This window comes from Leopardus geoffroyi, chromosome B3, assembly GCF_018350155.1.
Source record: "Leopardus geoffroyi isolate Oge1 chromosome B3, O.geoffroyi_Oge1_pat1.0, whole genome shotgun sequence".
NCBI classification, from domain to species: domain Eukaryota; kingdom Metazoa; phylum Chordata; class Mammalia; order Carnivora; family Felidae; genus Leopardus; species Leopardus geoffroyi.
In genome coordinates, this window is record NC_059337.1 from 106,924,368 (window position 1) to 106,947,236 (window position 22,869).

Sequence of the window (22,869 nt, forward strand, 5' to 3'; positions counted from 1 at the left end):
GCCATTCTTATTTCTTGCATTCCTGGGAACTGAACTAGAAGCTAGGTATTGTCCATTTATCGCTTCTATCTATTCTTGTTTACCCTTGTTACTATATGACAAAACTTTATCTAAATAAAATGCCTACAACACTTTCTATCAGAGTATAATAATAATAAAAATGGAGTGCAAGTAGTAATTGGAGCTTCAGTGGTTCCAGGATGTATTATGTAGGAGTGACTTGGACTGATCAGGCCCAGACAGTGATCCCTCTATACATGAGCCTGGAGGTTTCCCACTCCTCGTGATGATGTAATTATTTATCCAGACCTCCGAACTAATTAGCAGCATCAGCTGGTTGCCACACTACTTATATGTATCTGTCTCCTAACAGACTGTGAGCTCCTCCGGGAATGATTTGGTTTGGGCAGCTCACTTTTCAACTCCAAGGGAAGAGTAATTGGGCAGCTCTTAGCCGCACTGGTTCAGTCTTCGCTAGTGAGAAAGGCAGACACTCTAAATGAGTTTGTCCCAGGGAAAGACCACCCACCAGGAAGCTCACCTCTGTGATCTTAGCCCACACTCATGTTCAGGCCTTTGTTGATATTGTATGCCAGGGAGGACCAGACATCTCATTACAGGTAAATGTATCCCATATAGGATCACTTAGCTTTCTTTTCAAATTGATCCATTTTATTTTATTATTATTATTATTTAATGTTTATTTATTCTTAATAGGGAAAGAAAGAGAGCACGAGCAGGGGAGGGGCAGAAAGAGAGGGAGACACAGAATCCAAAACAGGCTCCAGGCTCTGAGCTGTCAGCACTGAGCCCAATGCAGGGCTCGAACCCATGAACCATGAGATCATGACCTGAGCTGGAGTCAGATGCTTAACCTACTGAGCCACCCAGGTGCCCCCAAATTGATCCATTTTAAAATCTCATCTTAGTCCAAATTCTGTGCTACTTTAAGATAGAGCATGGCCCAGTAAGGGCAGTAGAGAGCAGATGAGCACTTCCAATACATTTTCTTGAGATCTTCACATAGTTGGCCCCTTCTTCTCCTTTTCTTCACTCAAATATCTTCTCTGAAATATCTTACCCAGATCTATACTCAGTAGCCCCCACTCCAGTCCTTACTGCAAACTTCTCCTTCTTCAAAGCACTTGTCAGTTTAGAAATGATTTTATTTATGTATTGTTTATTTTTTGGCCAACTCCTTATAATATAGGCTCCATGAGAGGAGGGACCCTGCCTCTTTCACTTCTATATCCCTAGTTATGAAGTTTTTGGCAGTAGTCCAAATGAGAGATGATGGTGATTTGGAAAAAAGTAATAACAGTGATGGTGATGACATAGGGTTATAATCAGGATATTTTAGATGTAGGGCCAAAGAGATTTGACCAAAGAATTGGATATTGGTGAGACAGAGAGGAGGCAAGTTTCATTCCTGGGATGTTAACTTAAGCTACCAGTTAGATGCTGGTACCATATACTGAGATGGAAAACAGTCAGAAGGAGTAGGCTTAGAAGCAGGTGATGAATTAAGTTTTAGAGGCCTATTCCATATGCAAGTGAACATACCAACTAAGCAGTTGGATGTTCAAGTAGGGGTATATCCACCTAAATTGGGTAGAGATAAAGTCTGAAAGTAAAATGTTGAACTATATCCGTATATATAAAATATATTTTTTCTGTATATTGCCAAGGGACCAGATGAAATCACCTAGGAATAGTATTCATGGAAACAAAAGGAGCACCCAAGACTTATTCCAGGTGCAGTCCAACATTTAGAAAGCTGCCAGAGGAAAAAGAATCAGCAAAGAAAACCATTAAGGAGCAGCCAATAAGAAGAAAGCCAGAAATATATAGTTTCACTGAAGCCAAAAAACAAAGTGTTTCAGTAATGAAGGATTACTCAAGCAACATGTCTTTCAGTCAAAACACATACCTAATAATTAATAAAAACAACTCTTTTATGTTTCAAAGTTTAACATCTCTTTTATTGATTAAGTGTGCCAGTTTGGACCAAAGCAGAGCTAATGATATGACAATGTATCTTTAGCAAAAAATATAAAATATGGGTTATAAGTTTTATTATATGTAACTTAGTGTTCTTCAACGTTTTAAGGACAATGTGTTCTTTTCTTTATATATATTCTGTTTTCCCATATAGGTTTAACTCCTGCTATGAACTAATTCTCTCACGTTTTTGTACCTGGGACTTCAGGCCATATGGTATTACTGGAGTGAAAGTAAAACGTATCATCAAAGTTAACAACCGTATTCTGAGACTAAAATTTGAAGAGAAACTCCAGAAGTTTCTTGACAATGAAGATATGCATGATTCAGAGTAAGAAGTTAAATTCCGTAAGGAACATTTTTACAGAAGTCTGATTTTATTTTGTAAAAGAGTCATTCTGTTTTAAAAGCTTACAATATTGGAGTGCCTGGGTGGCTCAGTCAGTTAAGCGCCCAACTTCAGCTCAGGTCATGATTGCACGGATCATGGGTTTGAGCCCCGTGTCGGACTTTGCTTGGAGCCTGCTTGGGACTCTCTCTCCCCCCGCCCTCTCTTCCCCTCCCCTGCTCGGTCTCAATCTCGCTCTTGCTCTCTCTCTCTCTCTCTCAAAAATAAATAAACATTTTTTTTAAGTTTACAATATTGAAAATATGCCTTGTTAGTAAATATTTCCTTTTCATGCATCTTCCTTGACGAGGATGACATCATAGTTTACCCACACTGGGGCCTTTTTTGTTTTTTAAGTTTTCATTTGTCCATTTGGAAAGAGACAGAGAGAGAGCAAGCAGGTGAGGGGCAGAGAGGGAAATTCCCAAGCAGGCTCCTCACTGTTGCCACAGAACCTGATGCAAGGCTCGAACCCACAAACCTTGAGATCATGACCTGAGCCAAAGTCAGACGCTCAACCAACTGAGCCACCCAGGCGCCCCTGTGGCTCTTTTTGAGATTGAGGGGGATTGGAGACTTAGTAATGACACTGAAACATTCACTGTAAATGGGAAATATCCAGGGCAAGATATATGATTGTCTTATCTATGGCTAAGCTCTTTTGAAATCAATTCTCAAACTTTTTTGTCTTAATTATTCTTAAGGAGCTATCGAAAGATGCTGGAATGTCTTTTTTATGTTTTTGATCCTGAAGTTACAGTGAAGAAAAAGCATCTGCTACAAATACTTGAAAAAGGATTCAAAGACAGTGAAACGAACAAGGTAGCATAAAATGTCATTCAGAATAATGCTTTCTTCCTAATGAATAAAGCCCTGCCATTAGTTAGACAGGGCTTGGTTCTCAATCCTTTTATTCATATTTATAGCCAACTTCTGCTATTTCACAGAAAGCTTGGTGCTACAAAGTATAGCATCTTCCTTCTTTGGATTATACCAGAATAAGTCCATCAATTAATTTATCTGCCTGACTATCTAATATTTCTAGGTATCCTATTTTCATGCTGTGATCCTTTTGTTAATGATCTTGAAATCTATTTCTGTAATCTCTTTTAAACACTCTAGGGTCTTCTCCATCTTGAAAAAAAAAAGTCCATTCGCTGAACACTGCTATGCTTTCTGGTTGTCATCCTGTTTTTCTTTCTCTCTTACTGCCACCACTTCTTTATTTTCTACTTCTTTGTCTGCACCTTGCTCCCTGGTCACTCTGAGCTCCAAAATATCCAGTCACCCTTTCTCTGTCTTCCGCTCTCTTGCTGAGGCAGCTGTAACACCCTGTTATACAGCAGTGCTCCCTCACCCTTTTCACATCATGGCGCACACAAAAATGATAATGTTGTTGCATTTAAATCCTGGCTTTCCTACTCAGGAGCTAAGTGACTTCACCTCTATGTGCCTTTTTCTTCCTATCTATAAAATGAAGGTAATAATAGTATCTACTTCACAGAGTTGTGGTTAGGATTTAGTGAGGTATGCATTCCAAAGTTTTTGGATACTGGTACACCACTCCATGTTCATAACACCATTATTCATAACAGCCAAAAAGTCAAAACAACCCAAATGCCCCTCAAGACACAATGGATAAACAAAATATGATATAGTCATTCAATGGCATACTAGCCATAAAAAGGATTTAAATTCTGATCCATTCTGATCCATGGTTAAACCTTGAAAGTATTATACTAAGTGAAAAAAGCCAAACACGAATTTACAAATATGGTATGATTCCACTTATATGAGGTACGTAGAATAGGCAAATTGGTACAGACAGAAAGTAGAATAGAGGTTAGCAGGGGATGAGGATGGAAGGATAGGGAGTCATTATTTAATGAGTGCAGAGCTTCTATGGGGATGATGAACAGTTCTGGAAATGAATAGTGGTGATGGTTGCACAATATTGTGAATGTACTCCATGCCAATGAATTGTACACTTAAAAACGGTTAAAATGGTAGTTTTACTTCATGTACTTTTTACAGTTAAAAAAAAAAATCACCAAAACTGCATTCCAGCCATTCAGTGGAGAATGGATTGGAGGGAGTAGGAGCTGATGGCAGGAGGTTACATAGGGGGGATACTGCAGCAGCAGGCCAGAGGGACAGTGGCTTCAGTAGGCTGGTGTGGCGAAAGTGCCCTTATGTACTTTCTGGAAGAGAAGAAAGAAGGAGGCGAGGAATAAAGGATTGGAAAAAGAAGAGTGGAGTGCTCAGGGTGATTCCAGAGAACTATGAACCATCATGGACACAAAGGTTGGCAGAAAGATGAGGCTAACATTTCTGTGTGTTTCCTGCTTGCCCGACACTGTGCCTAGCGCCTTATCTCCTGCCGCTCCTTTAGGAGATGCGGTATCTCTAATCCTTCAAACAGCCGGCTATCCAGTATGGTAGCCACCACCCGCATGTGACTGCTGAGCATTTGAAATGTGACTAGTCAGAATTGAGATGTGCTAAAAAGTTTTAAATAAATCTCAGTTTTGGTATAGAAAAGAGATTATAATTTCTTATACTGATTACATATTGAAATGATAATATTTCAGATAGATTATATTAAATAGAATGTATTATTAAAATTGACCCAGAAAGTTCTTGGGACATAGAAAGTTTTTTGGGGTTTTTTTGTTTTGTTTTGTTTTTTGGTTTTTTGGGCTTTTTAAAGATTTTTTTTAAATTCCATGTGCCATACGTATTAGTTTCAGGTGTACAAAAGAGTGATTCAGCACTTCCATTACAGGTCCCCGTGCTCATCACAAGTGCACTCCTTAATCTCCATCACTGACTTTACCCAACCCCCCCCCCCACCTCCCGTCTGGTAACCATCAGTACCTTCTTTATAGTTAAGAGTCTGTTTCTTGGTTTGCCTCTATTTTTCCCCCCTCTATGTTAATTTGTTTTGTTTCATAAATTCCATATTAGAGTGAAATCATGTGGTATGTCTTTCTGTGACTGACTTATTTCATGTAACATAATATTCTCTAGCTCCTATTATTCAGCCATAAAAAAGAACATAATCTTGCCATTTGCAATGAGGTGGATGGAGCTAGAGAGTATTATGCTGCATGAAATAAGTCAGTCAGAGAAAGATAAATATCATGTCATTTCATAGAAAATTTTAAAATAAGATTTACCATTATTCTCTGAAGTATTTGATACTATTGACTGCTCTTTCCTTTTCGAAACTCCCCTTTGGCATCCATAATGTTACACTAATGTTATTCTCCTATTTTTCTGATTGTCCTGTCTTTGTTTTCTTTTAATTCTTCCTCTTCCCTCTAAACATGAGAATACCACAAGATTAAGGCTTAATAATCTTGTTTTTCTCCACACATGATCAATTACTCTCATTGCTAAAATCTTAGAAATGGAGTATAATCGGCTAGAAAAATCACTGTGTAGCATGTAGATCTAATAAACCATATTTTTTATGCTATTATGTGCACACAGGAAATAAAGATAAATGTTTACGTACTGCATCGTTTAAGAGGTGGGATAAGATTAAGAAGCATGAGCTGTGTAAGCAGTTTAGAAGACAGATTTGGCTTAGGTTGGCAGTGACTTTGTAAGGCAGAGGGCTGGCTTACGTCATTGCTCTCTTTGATGCCCAAGGACTTGGTCAATAGACTTAAGGAGTATCATTTATTCCACTTGGCTTTCTCCAAAGTGTACGTCCTCAGCCAGCCCACCTCCTGCTCTCTGCTCTGACACCCACAGCTGCCATTCCTATGTGATTAATCGGTTTTATCTCCTTCTACAATATGTCTAAAACCAGCCTTTAATATTTTGTCCATAACCAACTCTCTCCTTGTCTTATTTCTACCAACAATGCTGTCACTCTCCACTGACCAGGTTCAAAGCTTTGAAATTATATCCAACCACTCCCTTTTTCATTATCCCTGTATCTAATCATTTACCATTTGTAGTGATTCTTCCTTTACCATATCACTTTGCATTCTTCCTTTCCCTCCCTGTTCTATTGCCTGCCACCACTTAGAACATTCCCTCTAATCTTTGCCAGTAGTTTCCTAATAGGCAACTCTGCCCTTGGTCTTCCCTCTATTCCTTCCACCTTTAAAAGGAGAGACAAATTAATCTTTCCTAAAACATTATTTTCATAGCACACACTGCATTGTTCTCATGATGAAAATCTTTCAGTATCTTCCCATTACTCACGATAATGAAGTTCAAATCCCTCTGCCTTGCACTTAAGGCCCCTCAAAATCTAGCTTCAACCAGACTCCCTATTACCAAATACAACAAACATCCCAAATGAAGTATGTACTTTCTTTGTGATTCTCCTAAACATACCTCAGTGCCATGCCTCCTTTTGATGAAATGATCTTCCCTACTTTTTTCTTTTGGCAAACTTACCCTTCAAGTCTCGACCTAAGGACCTCCTCCTTTGCGAAGCCTTTCCTGAGTTCTCAGATAGTAGGATCCCTTTTACCTAGTTTACAGGTTTATCAGAAAATCCATTAAAATGGAGAACTAGGGGCGCCCAGGTGGCTCAGTTGGAAGAGCATGTGACTCTTGATCTCAGGGTCGTGAGTTGAAGCCCCACATGGGGTTAGTTCACTTAACTAAATAACACTTAAAAAAAGGAGAACTTTAAATAAATTATTTACTTAAGGAACACTTTAGCAAACTTAACATATACGCTGCTGAAGCGAGCATCCCTTCAGCAAACTTAAAACATATAAACTTACATTTCATTCATTCTTTTATTTGGCCCTTTTTACATAGGGCCAAAGCCTCTGAGTATGAGGTTGAAACTCCTGATAATCTTTCTTACATCAGACCATAACCATATTACATATTAGTTTCAGTTTCTTTAAAGTTGAGCATGAACTTGAGTGCAAGAATCAATCTAGTTTTAGTTTGTATGCTCCCCCTTGCCACCACCAAACTTTTATATTTGCCCCATCTACACATGCTGTAGCAGAAGCTTTTAATGATTAGTCTCTACAGAATCTTACCAATACTTTCCACTTATTTTTCATAGAAACAACTCTCATCCTTGTTCATGTTTCATTATTTTATTTCATGTGTATAATTTCAATAACAAATACAACTGGTATAAAACATTTAGGAACAAAATTAACCGACTTTTTGTAAGCATACAACACAGCTGGGGAGAACAGAAGTACATCAGTTTTTTAAAAATTTTTATTATTGAAGTATAGTTGACATACAGTGTTATAGTAGTTTCTGGTGTACAACACAGTGATTCAACAATTCTATACATTACTCAGTGCTCACTAGAATAAGTGTAGTCACCATCTGTCACCATATAATGTTACTAACAGTATCATTGACTATATTCCCTATGCTAGTATTTTTTAAAGTACCCTCTTATCCTTGAATTGTCACCATACTGGGGTTTAGAAAGGATGGGAAGTACTGCTTAATCCTGTGAGTCGGTTAGCGGAAGCTGGTTAAGTGGCAATCAGTGGCAGTTGAGAATTTTATTGTAGCACATTTGTTATACTAACATACAATTGGGAGGAGATAAGATGACAGAGAAGTAAGCTGTAACCTCAAACACAGCTGTATTGAGGTTAGGTCACTTGAACACCCAGGAAATCGATCTATGGAGTGGCAGAAGGATCTCCATGGCAATCATGGTGTGCATCTCTCTACAAGACCTTGAGGACAGGGACTTTCTTTAGAGATTCCTAATGGAAATCTGATTAATGAATGATGGATAGTTGAATAGATGGATGATAGTTGAATAGACAATCGTACCTGTTTCTATACCTTCATATGCTTTCCCCTCTTAAAAAGACTTTCTTTTAAGATTTCTGATTGGAATTATGTCTAATCTTTAAAGCCTAGCATTGATCCCTAACCTCTACAAAGATGGTTCTTAAAAACATTTCATTTAAAAAAGGAGATCTTATTTGACACATCTTGTGATGGTTTGTATTTTTTTAATGTTTAATGTTTATTTATGTTGAGAGAGAGAGTACACAAGCATGAGCAGGGTAGAGGCAGAGGAAGAGGGAGAGGCAAATCCCAAGGAGGCTCCATGCTCAGCGTGGAGCCTGACACAGAACTGGATCTCATTGGATCATGTGACATCATGACCTCAGCCAAAATCAAGAGTTGGACACTTAATTGATTGAGCCACGCAGGCACTCTGTGATGGTTTGTATTTTTAATTACTGGGTACAGCTTCCATCTTCCCCCCTCTTTCTTCTTTTCTTTTTTCCTTTTTTTTTTTTTTTTACATTTTCTGATTCTTTTTGTTGTTATCTATTTATTTTTTAAATCATTTTATTTTTTAATTGTAAGTATACTCTTTAATCCCCATTCACTATTTCCCCCCTCCTCCCACCTACCTTCCCTTTGATAACTCTCAGTTTGTTCTCTATAGTTAAGAGTCTGTTTCTTGGTTTCTCTCTCTCTCTCTTTTTCCTTTGCTTGTTTATTTTGTTTCTTAAATTCCACATATGAGTGAAATCATATGGTATTTGTCTTCCTCTGACTGACTTATTTCACTTAGCATTATACTCTCTAGATCCATCCATATCACAAGTGGCACGATTTTATTATCTTTTACAAATGAATAATATTCCACTGTGCATACATACCACATCTTCTTTATCCATTCATCTATTGGGGGACAGTTAGGCTGCTTCCATAGTTTGGCTATTGTAAATAATGCTGCATAAACTTGGGGGTTCAAGAATAATTTTGAATTAGTGTTTTTATTTTGTGTGTGCAAATATCCAGTAGTATGATTATTGGACTGTAGGGTAGTTCTCTTTTTAACATTTTGAGGAACCTCCATATTGTTTTCCACAGTGGCTGCACCAGAGTGCATTCCCACCAACAGTACAAGAGGGTTCCTTTTTCTCCACACCCTTGCCAACACTTGTTTCTTTTATTGTTGATTTTAGCCTTTCTGACAAGTGAGGGGTGATCTCTCATTGTAGTTTTCATTTGCATTTCCCTGATGATGAGTGATGTTGAGCATCATTTTATGTGTCTGTTGGCCATTTGTATCTCTTCTCTGGAGAAATGTCTGTTCATGCCTTCTGCCCATTTTTTAATTGGGCTATTTGTTTTTTGGATATTGAGTTTTATAAATACTTTATATATTCTGGATACTAACCCTTTATTGGGTAAATCATTTGCAAATATCTTCTCTCATTTAGTAGGTCGCCTTTTTGTTCTGTTGATTGTTTCCTTCGCTGTGCAGAAACTTTCTATTTTGATGTAGTCCTGACAGTTTATTTTTGCTTTTATTTCCCTTGCCTTAGGAGACATATCTAGAAAAATGTTGCTATAGCCAATGTCAGAGAGATTACTGCCTGTGCTGTCTTCACCATCTTCCCTCTCTCACTTGAGGACCAAGACCATGCTATAGCTGCACAATGCCACGTACACAGCTTGTATCTAATGAATAGTTAGTGATGTTCATTGGAAATCTGATAAGGTTATATTTACTGGGATGTGGAATTTATGGTAACATGAGCAACATTTTAGTATTTATATTTTAAAAACTTCTTTGGGGGGGCGCCTGGGTGGCTCAGTCAGTTGAGCATTCAACTTCGGCTCAGGTCATGATCTCACAGACATGAGTCTGAGCCCTGCATCGGGTTCTGTGCTGACAGCTCAGCCTGTTCCTCTTGTTCTCTGCCCCTCCCCCGCTCACACTCTGTCTCTCTCTCTCTCTCTCAAAAATAAATAAACATTAAAAAAATTTTAAAACCTCTTTGGGTAACAGCTTTTAGTAAGAAAAAGTAAATATGCAATTCAGCATTTACAGAAAACATATTTTTTAGATAATTTGAGTACTAATATTAAACTTGTAATAATTTCAAAACTCTGAGACAGTGACAAGGAGAAGCAGACCTGAGTTCAAATTATGACTTTGCTAATTTCTACTTCTCTCCTTGGATAGATTATATAATCTCTCTTGGCTCTAGGTTTTCTACTACTAAAAATAGAGATTTTATTTGTTCTTCAGAGCTTTCATAGCAAGTAATATGAATTTTAGAGTATTACTGTATTTCTTTTTTGTTGTTGTTGTTTATTTCTTTTGAGAGAGAGAGTGAAAGCATGAGTGGGGAGGGGCAGAGAGAGAGGAGAGAGCGAGACTCCCAAGCAGGCTCTGCACTGTCAGCGCAAAGCCTGGTCCAGGGCTCAAACTCAGGAACTATGAGATCATGACCTGAGCTGAAGTTGGACACTTAACCAACTGAGCCACCCAGGCACCCCTGTATTACTGTTATTTCTGATAAAACGTTTTTAAGAAATAAATCTAGTCCCAATGCAAACTAAAATTTCCATGCATTAGCACAATGAGATGTATCTGGAAAGCCACGTAGATTATTAAACCAAGAACACTATTTATACCAAATCTTTATCCATGTATCTATACTTACCTATATCTCACATATAAGTAAGAACCTACAGGGTTTTCTTTTTTGGAATTTACATGATTACTAGTGGAGTATCATTGAAAATGTGTAAGACTATAGCTCCTGCACCACATAGTGTTGTCAGTCCTGACTCTGGCTGCTTTTACAGGAACGAATACTGTGTATCACTTTTCGTAAACCTATTTGCATGTAAATTTAAAGCATATTATATAAATGGCCTTACAGAATGAAGTTGCACCTGAAAGTTATCTACTGCTTTTCAATGAATCTAGCCTTTTTTTTTTTTCCCAGACACATAAACATAAACTAATAAGCCATCTGTATTGAAGCTGAAGTACTGTCAGTTTTATAAAAATACTCAGCTTTGTTTTTTCTTTGCAGCTGCCTCTCAGAAAAGAAGCTGTTATTCTCGCTAACAGCCTAAGTATGTGTGAGTGTCCCAGAATTGAATTTCTACAGCAAAAGTACAAAGATGAGAAGAACTCTCCTGAGCATGAGCTCTTCAGGCATGGTAATACAAATATATGGTATTTCTGAACTTTTTAGTTTTAAGCCTTTGTTAATTATTTTCATAACATTTTTAATACTTGGCTTTATCAATCAGGAAGATTTTCCAGAAACTATTTTATTTAGTATTTACCAGTGTAGTGAAATACGACTTTCTGATCTGTAACTTTACAACTTACGAACAAATACTTACTGATTATTGTGTCAACATTAATAGAATGGGACTCATTTGTTACTCATATTTAATCCAATTTATATGAAACAGGCTGCTTTTGTTCATTCGAGGGCCAAGCCAAGCCTAGGGTCCTCCTACTGTACCGCCATCTTAGTTCCTTGCTGTCTACTTTTGTTCATTAACTTGTGTCCTAAAAATAAACTCAGTATATATGCATGTCTCTCTCTCTCTCTCTCTCTCTCTCTCTCTCTCTCTCACACACACACACACACACACACACACACACACACACACCACCCCAAATTCATAGGAAAGAGAAAAGAGAACTTGGCACAATTATGCAGTAATCATCATGCCAAGCACTTGGGAAGGCAGGAATTAATCATTTTAATAGATATAAGAAAACCTGGTTGCAAATCTAAAACTGGCTAAAGACAAACTGTAGTGTACAGATTTCTTTATAAATTGCCTCATAGAAGATAAAATTTTGGTACTTTATTCACAATGATCAGTACTTTATTTGCATCTTGAATATATAGATAGATAAAAGCATATGAGCCAATTTGCAGGACACTTCTGGGAGAGGTCCCCTTGTAACCACAGACTGGGGAAAAGTCCAGCTCATTAGGTCCTCTTGCCTCACCCTTCCACTGTTCATGCTTCAGTTCCACCAGTATTATGGAATGTTTACTACGTGTTAAGCACTTGGTAGTAGTATGGATATAGTCTTTACAAACCAGACACAGTTGCTCCTTTATGGTATTGACAAATATAAATAAGCACACAAATAAATGTAAAATTAAAATTTTCATGACATAACAATTTCATAACAAAGATGAAATATTAGTGCATATTACCAAAGAATATATAATAAGGAGAATTGACCTGGTCAGGAAATAAGAGACACCTATTCTTTGGTCTCCACTATAAACCTACTGAAGACTGGGCAGTCAGAAATTTGGTTAAATTAAGTCTATAAGAGTGATATTCTAGGTTCCAGACTAGAGCTCTGCTAGGATTATTCATGACAAACTACATGTATCTTGCAGCCTTTCATTCAGTTAATAATAATCAGAAAATTAAGCAGATAATTGAATATAGAAAGAACTCCTTATTAAAAAAAAAAAAAACATTTGCTTCTTTTTTCTCATGCTCTTCCATTCCCATCTTAAGAAACACCTCATCATGTTTTTCTAGATCCTTCTGAAATGTTTCCCAAAACAGTTAGGTTCTTTCAGCTTGCATTCTGTAACTCATATAGTGTAAAAAAAGTCATCTAAATGTTTCGTCTAGTGATTACAAGTTACATTATAGGATTCAGTGACTCCTAGACATCCTTAGGATTGAGAGAATCCAAAGGTTTCTTAGAAATCAAAAGGGAAAAGAAATGTTTATCCATTTAGTAGACATGTATTGAGTGCCTCCCATGATCTAAGTGATGTGCTAGGTGCTGATGATTCAGAGATGAATTTTTATCCAGTTAATAACAACAACAAAAAGTTTCTTACTTCAAATCACTTGATAAAAAACATTGCTAACTTATTTTCTTTCCTTATTCCTTTTCTGTAAAGCTTTGCTTTAATCACAGGAATCCTCTTTTATAATTATTTCATTTGTTCAACAAATATTTACTGAGTTTCTGTTTTGCTATACAATGACAAACAAGGTAGCAAGGATCTCTGCCCTTACAGAACACATAGTCAAGTCTGGGACTAATAAGGAAGGTGATATGGGAAAATTACTAAAGTGAATTACTGTTAAAATGATGTTTTATTCATATTTAGGCATCCTCCTCATTACAAAGGTTTTCCTTGGCCAGAGTGTTCAGGCTCGTGAACAGGACTCCATCAATCAAGCTAACTATCCAATGGTTAATTCAGTGTTTGCTCCTCGAAAATATTTACTAAGTATGTCTGCCGTAAAGAGAAATGTGCTTTAATTTTTCTGAATACAAAATGCTTGTATTTAATACAGATGTATAGAGATTAATCTCTACTTAATAAAGTTTGTAAACTTTTCTAAAAAAAATCTAGTGCTGGCTACTACTGAACTATTTTTCTGTACCCTGCTTCAATGACATTTATATATGTGTGTGTATAGATTTTTAATTTTGTGAACATTTATTTTTTGAGAGAGAGAGAGAGACCATGAGCAGAGGAGAGAGTCAGAGGGAGGGGGGACAGAGAGAATCTTAAGCAGACTCCATGCTTAGCATGGAGCCTGACACAGGGCTGGACCCTGGGATCATGACCTGAGCTGAAGTCAAGAGTCGGGTGCTTAACCAACTGAGCCACCTAGTCACCCTTGTAAACTTTTATATTTACACATCCATGCATACTGTTAAATGAAATTTCATGTATTTTATAAATATACTATGTATGTATTTCATATATCATATGAATATTATATACATATATGTGATATAATACATATATATTACATATATATTATATATTTCATGTATAGTCTATGTATTTCATGTATATTATATGTATTTCAAAAGATAAACCCATCCTTTTTTTTTGAGAGAGAGAGAGCAAGCCCGAGCAGGGAAGAGGAAGAGGGGGGTGGGGAGAAGAATCTTAAGCAGGCTCCACACACAGTGTGGAGCCCAATGTGGGGCTCAATCCCATGACCCTGGGATCATGATCTGAACCGAAATCAAGAGTCAGAGACTTAACCAACTGAGCCACCCAGGCACCCAAACCCACCCACTTTTAACAACAAAGGTTTTTGAGTAATACATTTTTCAAAAGTATATTTGAATAGAAAAATGACAAAGTATGAAAAGGAAAAGGACATGATGAAAAAAATTAAACCCTACTAGTCTATGTAGTGAAAAGGTGACTAGTAATTTCTAGAATTAAGAAACTGTCGCTTTACTCAAAGCCTACTAATTTAAATGTTAATCACATCTAAAATTACTTTAGTAGCAAGGTCTAGACTGCTATTTCACCAACTAGGCACCATAGCCTAGACGAGTAAACACATAAAATCAACCATCACAATCCACCCCCTGTCTATGTGGCACTCATACACACCTTCCTATACCATACTAAATAGTCAAATAAATAAACTAAGAGGCAAAATGGGTGAGGATGGTCAAAAGTTAAAAACTTCCAGTTTTGAGATTTAAAAAAGTCTTAGGGATTGTAATGTACAGCATGACTGTAGTTAGCAATACTGTACTGGATATTTGAAAGTTGCCAAGAGAGTAAATCTTAAAAGTTCGCAGCACAAGAAAAAAATTGTAACTATCCTTGGTGATGGATGTTAACTATAATTATTGTGATAATTATTTTTCCATGTACACATGTATCAAATTATGTTGTAATACTAAAGCAAATACAATGTTATATGTAAACTATATCTCAACTTTAAGAACTTAAAAATTAAAGGGTAAAAAAAAAACCTGCAGAAAAAAAATTAAACTGTCTAGGAGGGGTGGAAAAATAGAAAAAAAAAAAAAACAATCTCAATAACGTAATAGTTGGAACTTACTGAATTTATTGTTTATTAATCTGTGTAATAATGAAAAAAGTATATTATGTTTCATTTTGAAGAGTGTTTTTCTTGTTTTGTTATTGATTTTACTCTAGATTCTATCACGGGACAGAGAAACTGTGATTGCAGCATTCGGCAGTGCAAGTGGTTTGTCTTTGATCATGATCTTGTTTTGCCAGAATACATCGTTGAATTTGAGTATATTACAATGGTATGGATGTATTTTTAAAACTGGAATTCCTTAAGTAAGAAAAGAACAGAAATAGTAATTAACAGAAGTCTAATAATGTAGTGTCGAGTTTATACTATATATTTTTTTTTTCAACGTTTATTTATTTTTGGGACAGAGAGAGACACAGCATGAACGGGGGAGGGGCAGAGAGAGAGGGAGACACAGAATCGGAAACAGGCTCCAGGCTCTGAGCCATCAGCCCAGAGCCTGACGCGGGGCTCGAACTCACGGACCGCGAGATCGTGACCTGGCTGAAGTCGGACGCTTAACCGACTGCGCCACCCAGGCGCCCCAATATACTATATATTTATACGTAAACATACATACAGTGGTTATTCTGTGAAGGGCTTCATTTTCAAAAGAAATCATTATGACACCTAAACATTTTTATATGCAAATATGTTACATGAGTAATATATGGCTATAGTCTCACTGAAAAACTTCAAACTATATTGAAGGATATATAATAAACATACAATCTGATTTCACCTCACCTGCAGCACCACTCCCTTTCATGAAGAAATCCACTATTAACAACTTCATGGGTTTGCTTTCACTGTTTTTTCTATGCATTTACATATATAACAGCATGTAACATTTTACATAGTAGAATCAAGATCTAAGTATTTTGTGATTTCTTTTTGCCTTTAATCATGTTTTGGACATATTTCCACTTCAGTACATATAGGTCTATACTTTATTCTTTTGGTGACTGCATTCTATCCAGTAATATCTAATTTATTTGACTATTCTCTTGTTCATGAAACATATAGGTTGTTTCCAGTTTTATTACTGTTTAAAAAGTATTTCAGTGAATATCATTATATATTCATCCTTATACAAATATGGAAGTTTCTCTGTAGAATAGATTGATACAATTGGATAGTCAAAGGATATACACATTTTAAATTTTGATACATTTTGCCAGTATTCTCCACAAAGCCTTGGCCATTTTACAAATTTCCAACAGTACGTGACAGAGCTTGTTTCTTTGCATGCTTACCAAAACAAGATATTATCAATCTTTTACTTTTCCACTCTGTGGGCAAGAAGAGGATATTTGATTCTTTAATAGGCTATGGATTATTTATAGTTTTATAAATCACTTGTTATATCCTTGGACTATTTTCTTCTTTTAAAATGTTTTTAATGTTTATTTTATTTTTGAGAGAGAGAGAGAGAGAGAGAGAGAGCACAGGGGAAGGGCAGAGAAAGAGGGACACACAGAATCTGAAGCAGGCTCCGGGTTCTGAGCTGTCAGCACCCAGCCCAATGCGGTGCTTGAACTCACGAACCACGAGATCATGACCTGAGGCAAAGTCGGTCAGTTTACCAACTGAGCCACCCAGGCACCCCATCTTTTGGCTATTTTCTATTGGACTCTATTTTTTTTATATTGATTGGAAAAATCCTTATATGCATCCTGGATATTAATCCTTTATCTTATATATACGTTGCAAATATTTTATGTCACTTGTCTTTTAAATCTATTTGTAGCAAAACCTTATTTGTCATTATTAATTTGCAATTTCCTGGTTAAGTTTTAAGAGGTCAGATCGCTCCAAATTTCCTGATATGGATTCTGGGTTTTATGTCTCATTACAGAAGGCTTATATAAATATCTTCTTTATTTTCTTCCAATACTTATATAGGTTGTTCTACAACTTTAAGTTTTTTTAAGTACATCTGGAAATTATTTTATGTCATGTGAGGGAGGAAGATCAAATAATTTTTCCTTAAAAATGGATAGCTACTTGACCAAGCATCATCTTTTTGTTCTATTTGAAGTGCCATCTTTATTGTTAAAATTATTTTCATATATAAGGGGTTTATTTATAGATCCTTCTATTCCATTGATCTCTTTGTCTAATCTTGGACCCCTCCCACATTGTTTCGGTTATTACAACTTTGATGATATACTTTGATATGCGACAGGGTAAATTCCCTTTCCCTGCCCTCACTCATCTTTTAAAAATTTTTCTTGGTTATTCTTGAGCACTTTCTCTTCCAAAAAGAAGTTAGAAGCAGCTTGTTAAGTTTTATTGTAAAATCCTATTTAGTAATATAAAAATAGGGAGGGGGACAAAACATAAGAGACTCTTAAATATGGAGAACAAACAGAGGGTTACGGGAGGGGTTGTGGGAGAGGGGAGGGGTGAGGGGCATTAAGGAATGCTATTGCTGGGTCATGGGGTAGGTCTATTTTTAATTTTTTGAGGAACCTCCACACTGTTTTCCAGAGTGGCTGCACCAATTTGCATTCCCACCAACAGTGCATTCCGTTTCTCCACATCCTCTCCAGCATCTATAGTCTCCTGGTTTGTTCATTTTGGCGACTCTGGCGTGAGGTGATATCTGAATGTGGTTTTGATTTGTGTTTCCCTGATGAGGAGTGACGTTGAGCATCTTTTCATGTGCCTGTTGGCCATCCGGATATCTTCTTTAGAGAAGTGTCTATTCATGTTTTCTGCCCATTTCTTCACTGGGTTATTTGTTTTTCGGGTGTGGAGTTTGGTGAGCTCTTTATAGATTTTGGATACTAGCCCTTTGTCTGATATGTCATTTACAAATATCTTTTCCCATTCTGTTGGTTGCCTTTTAGTTTTGTTGGTTGTTTCCTTTGCTGTGCAGAAGCTTTTTATCTTCATAAGGTCCCAGTAGCTCATTTTTGCTTTTAATTCCCTTGCCTTTGTTCCCCCAGATTTTAAAATAATTCTCTTATGGACCATTTTTTTTCTAGAGCCACTTCTGTTTATGTTTTTTATGCTCATTCATCCACAGTTTTTACCATAATTACTTAATCACCTGCTAATTACCTAGAGCATCCTACTGCTATTTTACTTGTTCACTCTGAACATCAAATTTCTCTGGATCTGTTCTTCAGAGTGGTTTATCTCCCACATATGTTTTGGCTACAGGTTACATTTATGCTCCCATTTGTCTGTCAGTTTGGTCCCCTCTGATTTATATCTCACAATTCTTAGTCTTTTGTTGGTGCCCTGTCCACTGTTGAAAAATATTTAAAAATGATCTTTTGCCAGTTTTCAAGGACTTTTCAATGGGAGGGGATGAACGTATTTGTTCTTAGCCCACAATTTTAATCTACTCTCACTGGTTTTCTAATGTGATTCTAATCATGATAGATATTACTATATAAATGAAAAAAACTTAATTAGTCTTTCTACATAGCCTATTTCTTATTCAAAGTGATAAATACAGCAACCAAATTTTCAATATTTTTAATAAATTTTTTTAGGTAAAGCCTCACTCTTTATTTTCTTCATTCAACAATGTTATTCTAGAAGAAAGCAAAAAAAATTCAGAAGGATCATTATTGTCTCAGGATTTGCAATTTGATGATGAAGTTATAAAAATGGATCCCAGGATCAAGCCCAGACCAAAACTTATTAATTTGGATGATAAAACAATACTTTCCCTTGCCAAGACTAACATTTACAGTCATATTGTGGTGAGTATCATAAGGAATAAAATTTGGGGACAGAAACCTTGAATTTGGAATCCTAATCTACCATAAGAAGTCTAAAGATACTAAAGCACCTATCTGGTGATGCCAGTCATCATGCTATCAAAATTAAAAGGACCTTGACCTCTCCTTCTTTGTGGACTAGATCAGATCAGTGTTGTCTGGTAGTAATATAATACAAACCATATGTGTAATTGAAAATTATCTATTAGCCATGTTAAGAAAGTTTTTTTAGGGGCGCCTGGGTGGCTCAGTCGGTAAAGCGTCCGACTTCGGCTCAGGTCATGATCTCACGGTTCATGAGTTCAAGCCCCGCGTCAGGCTCTGTGCTGATGGCTCAGAGCCTGGAGCCTGTTTCAGATTCTGTGTCTCCCTCTCTCCCTGACCCTCCCCCGTTCATGCTGTCTCTCTCTGTCTCAAAAATAAATAAACATTAAAAAAAAATTTTTTTTAATTAAAATTTGAAAAAAAAAGAAAGTTTGTTTAATTAAAAGTAAGATTAATTTTAATAAATCCAATATATCTAAATTATTATCATTTCAATATGCAATCAATATGGAGAGTCATTCATCAGTTTCATACTAAGTCCTTGAAATCTGGAGTATATTTGCAGATGACAGCACTTGCAGCCCATCTCAAATCAGACGAGCCACATTAGTGCTCAAATGTGCTACATGTCACTAGTAGCTACTGTACAGGACAGTACAAGCCGAGAGGGTACCCTTTTAGTTTACAAGGGATTTTATTACTGAAAAAAAAAAAAGCTTTCTTTAAATGACTAAGACAGTTAAGTTTCAAATCAGTTCCCAGGATTAGTCAACATAGAATATTAGAGATTTATCTTTACAAAATTAATTAACAATTTGAGTTACTATTGAAGTGACATACATTATTTAATTAATTTATTTTTATTTATTTATCTATTTACTCATTTTCAAGTTTTTATTTAAATTCTAGTTAGTTAATATATAGTGTAATATTAGTTTCAGGAATAGAGTAGTGATTTCATGACTTACAGGTAACACTGAGTTCTCATCATAACAAGTGCCCTCCTTAATACCCATCATCCCTTTAGCCCATCCCCCCACTCACCTCCCTTCCAGCAACCCTGTTTTTTCTCAATAGTTCAGACTCTGTTTTATGGTTTGCCTCTCTCTCTTTTTCCCTGTATGTTCATCTGTTTTGTTAAGTTCCACATATGAGTGAAATCATGTTGTCTTTCTCTGATTTATTTTGCTTAGCATAATACACTCTAGCTCCAACCACATCATTGCAAATGGCAAGATTTCATTCTTTTTGAGGGCTGAGTAATATTCCATTATATAGAGATATATAATAGAATATATAGATAGATAATAGAATATCTATGTCTATAGATATTCTAATATCTATATACATCTAGATAATCTAATATGTATATATAGATATATAATGGAATATATATATACCACCATATATAATGGAATTATCTATACACACACACACACACACACACACACACACACACACACCACCTCTCCTTTATCCATTCATCTGTCAGTGGACATTTGGGCTCTTTCCATAATTTGGCTATTGTTAATAATGCTACTGTAAACATCAAGATGTATATGTCCCTTCAAATCAATATTTTTTTATCCTTTGGGTAAATACCTAGTAGTGCAATTGCTGGCTTGTAGGGTAGTTCTATTTTTATCTTTTTGAGGAGCCTCCATACTGTTTTCCAGAGTGGCTGCACCAGTTTGCATTCTCACCAACAGTGTAAGAGGGTTCCCCTTTGTCCACATCCTCACCGACATCTGTTGTTTCCTGAGTTGTTAATTTTAGCCGTTCTCATAAGTGTGAGATGATACCTCATTGTACTTTTGATTTGTATTTCCCTGATGATGAGTGATGTTGAGCATTTTTTCATGTGTCTGTTACTCGTCTGGATGTCTTCTTTAGAAAAATGTCTATTCATGTCTTTTGCCCATTTCTTAACTGAATTGTTTGTTTTTTGAGTGTTGAACTTTATAAATTCTTTATAGATTTTGGATACTTATCCTTTATCAGATATATCATTTGAAAATATCTTCTCCCATTCTAAAGGTTGCTTTTTTCGTTCTGTTGATTATTTCCTTTGCTATGCAAAAGCTTTTTATCTTAATGAAGTCCCAATGTTCATTTTTGCTTTTGTTTTCCTGCCTCTGGAGACATGCCTAGTAAGAAGTTGCTACAGCCAATGTCAAAGAGGTTGATGCCTGTGTTCTCCTCTAGGATTTTCACATCTAGGTGTTTCATCCATTTTGAATTTATTTTTGTGTATGGTGTAAGAAAGTGGTCCAGTTTCAGTTTTTTGCATGTTGCTGTCCAGTTTTCCCAACACCATTTGTTGAGACTATCTTTTTTCCATCAGATATTCTTTCCTGCTTTGTCGAAGATTAGTTGACCATATAGTTGTGGGTCCATTTCTGGGTTTTCTATTCTTTTCCATTGATCTATGTTGAAGCAACTTACTATACACAGAGGCAACTCTACTGACATATGAAGTCTACCTCCACACCTTGACTTTCAGATCTGTCCACTTCAAATCTGCTACCATTCTATTCAAACTACCATTATCTCTGACCTAGACTATTGCCATAGCCTTCTAATACTCTGTCATTCAACATTGCACAACTCCAGGAAGTACAATTCACATTATATTCTATTAATGTGTTCTTTGGGTGCCATTCATAACTGAATATAACTCAATATGGGGGTTAGAGGGTACCACCTAGAGCTGTACAATAGAGGCTTTGTCCTGCTTTCACTTTGAGCCCCCAATTTATTCTGCATGTTGAAGCTAGAGCAATCTTTTCAAGATACAAATTTGCTCATATCTTTGTTACCCCTTACCACTCTTCCTTGAAATCTTCAAATGATGTTCCATTGTTTTAAAAGTAAAACCAAAGTCCTTAATATGGCCCATAAGATTCTGAATGGCCTGGATCCTGGCCTACCTTTCCAGACTCTTTCAATATTACCCTCTCTTTAGTTCTCCATGCTCAGCCTCCTTTCTGTTTCTTAAATGCATTCTGCTTGCATCCAACACAGATCCTCTGCACTTTCTAGTCCTCTGCATGGAATGTTCTCCCCTGACCCCCTTCTCCTAGTTAATTCCCACACATCTTTTAGATCTATACTAAAGCAAAGTTTTCTCTTACCTCTGAGTCTGCATCAGATTCCTTTGTTATATGCTCTGTGTCCTTCCGAGACTGTAAATTCCACAGTGGCTGAGGCTGTGACTATTCTTCAATATGTATATCCCCAGCACCAGGGCAGCAATATAAGATGGTTCAGTGTGCATTGCACAAGAGGGCCAAATCCAAGGGGTACACTTTAAATCTATAGTAGTATATTTACTACAATTTTCTGACAACTGTTCATAGAATTTCTTGTGCTAACAAAATAAGAATATTGTGATAATTTTCTAAAAGCTGAAAACAGTGGTGTCTTGAGGAAAGGATGGATGCTGCTTCGGATCCTCTGTCCCCCACTCTCTCTGCCTCTTCCCTGCTGGTTCTCCCTCTCTATCTCAAAATAAATAAATAAACTTTAAAAAATAAAATAAAATAAAATAAAAACAATATCTTTACAGCAAATGGTTCTTACAAAGTGGGTTTGCTTGAACTGCAGAAGTAGCAAGCAAATTAATATCTGATACACTGAGAAGACAAGTATCTGATTGATACTTGAGAAGACAAGTTATTCTCACATGACATTATCTTTCTATGTGTGCCCTGAAAGCTGAGATACAGATAAATATTCAGAAATTATTTTTATCTTGAAAGTCAATTACATTGTTCCAATGTGACATTTCTAGATCACTTGTTTATGAAGACAATTTTTTTCAAGTGACTATATAAAACAAAAAGAGAATGAAAAAATGTTTAAAAAATTTTTAATGTTGCTTTATTTTATTTTTTATCTTAATGTTTATTTATTTTTGAGAGACAGAGAGAGACAGAACACTAGCAGGGGAGGGGCAGAGAGAGAGAGAGAGGGAGACACAGAATCCAAAGCAGGCTCTAGGCTCCAGCTGTCAGCACAGAGCCTGCCGCGGGGCTCAAATCTACAAACTGTGAGATCATGACCTAAGCCAAAGTCAGACATTTAACAGAC

The 22,869-nt window shown here is 36.4% G+C and overlaps 1 protein-coding gene and 1 long non-coding RNA gene across 12 annotated transcripts in view; one reads left to right on the top strand and one right to left on the bottom strand.

The window, feature by feature from the left end:
- The window catches only part of LRRC9 (leucine rich repeat containing 9), a 119,509-nt gene that overhangs the window by 31,756 nt on the left and 64,884 nt on the right, over positions 1–22,869 (top strand). For 5 of the 7 annotated variants that reach the window (XR_006705055.1, XM_045451134.1, XM_045451137.1 and 2 more), the window contains 6 exons: positions 2,156–2,332; positions 3,094–3,211; positions 11,209–11,338; positions 13,294–13,416; positions 15,109–15,224; positions 18,502–18,714. Coding sequence is in view for 6 of the 7 variants with exons in the window: in XM_045451134.1 (XP_045307090.1) it covers positions 2,156–2,332; positions 3,094–3,211; positions 11,209–11,338; positions 13,294–13,416; positions 15,109–15,224; positions 18,502–18,714 (877 nt within the window). In the remaining variant the exon portion in view is untranslated. The remainder of the gene's footprint in view (positions 1–2,155; positions 2,333–3,093; positions 3,212–11,208; positions 11,339–13,293; positions 13,417–15,108; positions 15,225–18,501; positions 18,715–22,869) is intronic. The other 2 variants (XM_045451138.1, XM_045451136.1) reach the window with 2 other exon arrangements.
- The window catches only part of LOC123583932, a 100,363-nt gene continuing 81,876 nt past the window's right edge, over positions 4,383–22,869 (bottom strand). For all 5 annotated transcript variants that reach the window (XR_006705059.1, XR_006705062.1, XR_006705058.1 and 2 more), the window contains one exon: positions 4,383–4,590. This is a non-coding gene — a long non-coding RNA (uncharacterized LOC123583932). The remainder of the gene's footprint in view (positions 4,591–22,869) is intronic.